The sequence below is a fragment of the Vicia villosa genome, linkage group LG1 (genome assembly GCF_029867415.1).
Source record: "Vicia villosa cultivar HV-30 ecotype Madison, WI linkage group LG1, Vvil1.0, whole genome shotgun sequence".
Taxonomy (NCBI): domain Eukaryota; kingdom Viridiplantae; phylum Streptophyta; class Magnoliopsida; order Fabales; family Fabaceae; genus Vicia; species Vicia villosa.
The window spans coordinates 88,427,638-88,431,191 of NC_081180.1; the positions used below are offsets into that span (position 1 = coordinate 88,427,638).

Consider the following 3,554-nt stretch of genomic DNA (forward strand, 5'->3'; position numbering starts at 1 on the left):
TCACTTGACCATCCAACTCAATATAAAAATAAAAAATATATATGTCACATCATTTTTTTTATGACTGAATGTGATGAAAGTAAAAAAAATGAGACTGCTTTTCAAAAAGCGACGATATAATAGAACATAAAAATAGTTATTATGCTCAATCTAAATTTTTAATTTAATTCTTTTAAAAATAAAAACGAATTTTAACAATTTTTTCACTTAAATTATGCTATTCTTTTTATTATTCTTTTCAATTTTTTAATCTAAACTACTATATATAACACAATTTTTTTTATATTATACCCACTTTGGTCTACATAATAATTTTTTACTTTTAAGAAACATTAACGTGACAGAAACATTAATTATTTAATAAATATACAAAATAATTTTTTACAGTAAAAATCGTATGTAATAACAAGTTCATGTCATAAAATCAAAACTGCATGCTAGGCATTACAGGTGATCCAAACAAATCCTCATGTATGCCCCCACCGTATGTCTGCAATGCATGGTACATTAATTATTACTAATTCTAAATAAAAATAAAAGTTTAGTTTTTTAGTTTTAAAATTTGTCATTTATGGCATCAAAATCAGCATCCTTGAAAAGTTCAGATCACATTTCAATATTTTCCAACTCTATAATCCAACTGCATGCATCTCAGCCACCCACCCTTGTTTTCTCTCAAACTTATTAAGCCAAAAACCCGTCTATGTTCATAAACTAATCACTCGTTTATCAAAACTTTCAAAACTAATTTCACATTATATATATACACCCAAATTGTTGATATTTTTCAGAGTCCTAAGCTCTTGTCATTTTTCAAAAGGTGACATTATTCTAATCAAACATCTATACCAGGTTTTATAATTTATACATCGCTGAATAATTCTAATTGATCAATGTTAACACTTGTCATGTCCACATTTTGTTTGTATAAATGCATGCATCTTACAATTATATTTATTTTAAATTTTCAGAGCAAAATTAGGATCTCAATTTCGATCATTGTTACCCTATGTTTTATTTTTTGCTTAAATTTTAAGGGTTTTCTAGCATCCAATTGGATCAAGGCAAATTTGGATGTTGATAATTTGTTTTTTTTCGAGTGTTATAGTGAGCTTGTAGCATGGCGGTTGAAAGGTCTGGAATTGCAAAAGATGTTACAGAAGTGAGTTTCTGTATTTTGATCTTATTTTTAATGTTTCATACTGTGTAATTTATACTAATTTCTGTTATTTGTTTTGTATTTGTAATTTGTATAGTTGATTGGAAAAACCCCTTTGGTATATCTGAACAGAATCGCGGATGGTTCTGTTGCTCGAGTTGCCGCGAAACTTGAATTGATGGAGCCATGCTCCAGTGTGAAAGACAGGTAACAATTTAGGTTTCTTCCAATAGTGCTGCTAGTATCTGTTTTTTGAGTTTTGGTTCTTGCTTTTGCGAGCATAATGCTTTTGAGTTGGCGTCTGATTCTTTCTTTCCTTTGATATACGTTATAAATGTAGGATTGGCTATAGTATGATTACTGATGCAGAGGAGAAGGGGCTCATTACGCCTGGCCAGGTTGGTACTCGATACAGATGAATTCATTCATCGAATAGGCCATTGAAAATGACGTTTCTGACAAATTAGTAGTTGTTTAAATTCACTTACTAGTACTAATTTGATGTATATTATCAGTGGTACTTATTTTGATTCATGTTGACTGTATTGTGTTATTGAAGAGTGTCCTCATTGAGGCAACGAGCGGTAACACAGGCATTGGATTGGCCTTCCTAGCAGCAGCAAAAGGCTACAAGCTTATTATTACAATGCCTACTACAATGAGTCTTGAAAGAAGAACCATTCTTCTATCTTTTGGGGCTGAGTTGGTTTTAACAGATCCTGCAAAGGGAATGAAAGGGGCAGTTCAGAAAGCGGAAGAGATATTGGCCAAGACTCCAAATGCATATATCCTTCAACAATTTGACAACCCTGCGAATCCAAAGGTATCTACTCATTTGTTCTTCAACTCTGCTAGTTAATGCTTGACAACGTTGGGTGACACACTTGTTTTATCATTGTATCTATAGGTGCATTATGAAACCACTGGCCCAGAGATATGGAAAGGCACAGGAGAGAAAGTTGATGCACTTGTTAGTGGTATAGGTACTGGTGGTACCATAACAGGTGCTGGGAAATACCTTAAAGAGCAGAACCCCAACATCAAGGTTGGATTTTAAGTCATTCATTTGATTGGTTGTGATTTTCCGATAAAATTGAACTTTTGAATTAAACTCATGTTTCTGTTCCTGATAATAAAGATTAGGTTCTGATTTATAGTTATGATTTGTTTAATGCAGCTGTATGGCGTGGAACCAGTTGAAAGTCCTGTACTGTCTGGAGGAAAGCCTGGTAAGTTGTAATATTGTTTTGCTCCTCAGAGTTGATATAAGAACTTACTTTTGAAGCTGTTGCTGATGTACAAATTGTGATTATAAATGTCCAGGTCCACACAAGATTCAAGGGATTGGCGCTGGTTTTGTTCCCGGGGTATTGGATGTTAGTCTTCTTGATGAAGTAGTTCAAGTAAGTTTCAATGTTTTTTGAAAAATTATAATGCCTTGTCATGTATCTATTTAAAAGATTTAAAGAAATAGCATTTTATATCTAAATATCTCTTAATGACTTGAGTTATAGTTTTTTTTGTTCGACCTTTCCTTTATCTCTTACCGTTGGACTCCTAAAGCACTTCCTACCAAAACCTGATATGTGTGATTTGGCAGATATCAAGCGATGAAGCTATAGAAACTGCAAAGGCTCTTGCTCTTAAAGAAGGCCTATTTGTAAGTTATAAACCTCTAGAAGCACCGAAAATTGAGGCTATTCTTAATCCTCTTTCGCGATTCATATCTGAATTTGTAAAACAATTAAGAAAACAATAGTACTATTTTCTCGTTCTGATTGGATTAATTTGTCGATTCTCTACGGTGAATATTCTTTTAGGTTGGAATATCATCTGGAGCTGCGGCTGCAGCTGCCATTAAGATTGCAAAAAGACCAGAAAATGCTGGAAAGCTTATTGTTGTAAGTTTATTGAATTCATACAAACTTTGATAAAATAATTTTGACTTTCGTACTCGGTCAATATTGTATAGGAAAAAAGAGGTTTTATTTTTTATTTTGATAAAGTCATTATGGTTTACACAATGGTATTTTCATTTTAATATGGTGCAGGTTGTTTTCCCTAGCTTTGGTGAGAGGTATCTATCCTCTGTGCTGTTCGAGTCGGTGAGAAGGAAAGCTGAAAGCCTCACATTTGAACCATGAATTTTAGTTGAAGGATGTAATCTAAATCTGTTATGATTTCAAGTGATGGATTTTCACTGGCAAAGCCGGGTTGAGTTTCTGATTTAGAATTACTTTAAAGAGAAGAATAATTGTTACTTTTACAAAAGACTCTTGTATTTAATCTGTATTCAACATCTACAAGAACTAGTTTTCTATTAAACTCAAGTTTCAAATTAATTTTCTGTTGTTGGATTCTATAAAATAAAAATACCTCAAGACATTACTACTAA

General features: G+C 32.5%; 1 protein-coding gene across 4 annotated transcripts; it reads left to right on the forward strand.

Moving 5' to 3' along the window:
* Nucleotides 1-628: 628 nt before the first annotated feature.
* LOC131643478 (cysteine synthase) lies at nt 629-3,554 on the forward strand. 4 transcript variants are annotated; one of them, XM_058913700.1, is made up of 11 exons: nt 629-852; nt 1,101-1,162; nt 1,257-1,366; nt 1,500-1,557; nt 1,719-1,982; nt 2,067-2,204; nt 2,337-2,388; nt 2,483-2,562; nt 2,760-2,819; nt 2,980-3,060; nt 3,211-3,554. In XM_058913700.1, exons 2-11 carry the CDS (start codon nt 1,121-1,123, stop codon nt 3,301-3,303), a joined length of 978 nt encoding a protein of 325 aa, XP_058769683.1. In that variant the 5' UTR covers nt 629-852; nt 1,101-1,120; the 3' UTR covers nt 3,304-3,554. The 4 variants fall into 4 exon arrangements, with proteins under 4 accessions (XP_058769683.1, XP_058769685.1, XP_058769684.1 ...); XM_058913702.1 differs by having other exon boundaries at nt 1,109-1,162; XM_058913701.1 differs by having other exon boundaries at nt 629-820.

Coding starts and splice junctions, on each gene's coding strand:
- LOC131643478 (XM_058913700.1), top strand. CDS start 1,121: ATGGCGGTTGAAAGGTCTGGAATTGCAAAAGATGTTACAGAA. Junction 1,558..1,718: donor GGCTCATTACGCCTGGCCAG/GTTGGTACTCGA, acceptor GTGTTATTGAAG/AGTGTCCTCATTGAGGCAAC. Junction 2,563..2,759: donor TTCTTGATGAAGTAGTTCAA/GTAAGTTTCAAT, acceptor GTGATTTGGCAG/ATATCAAGCGATGAAGCTAT.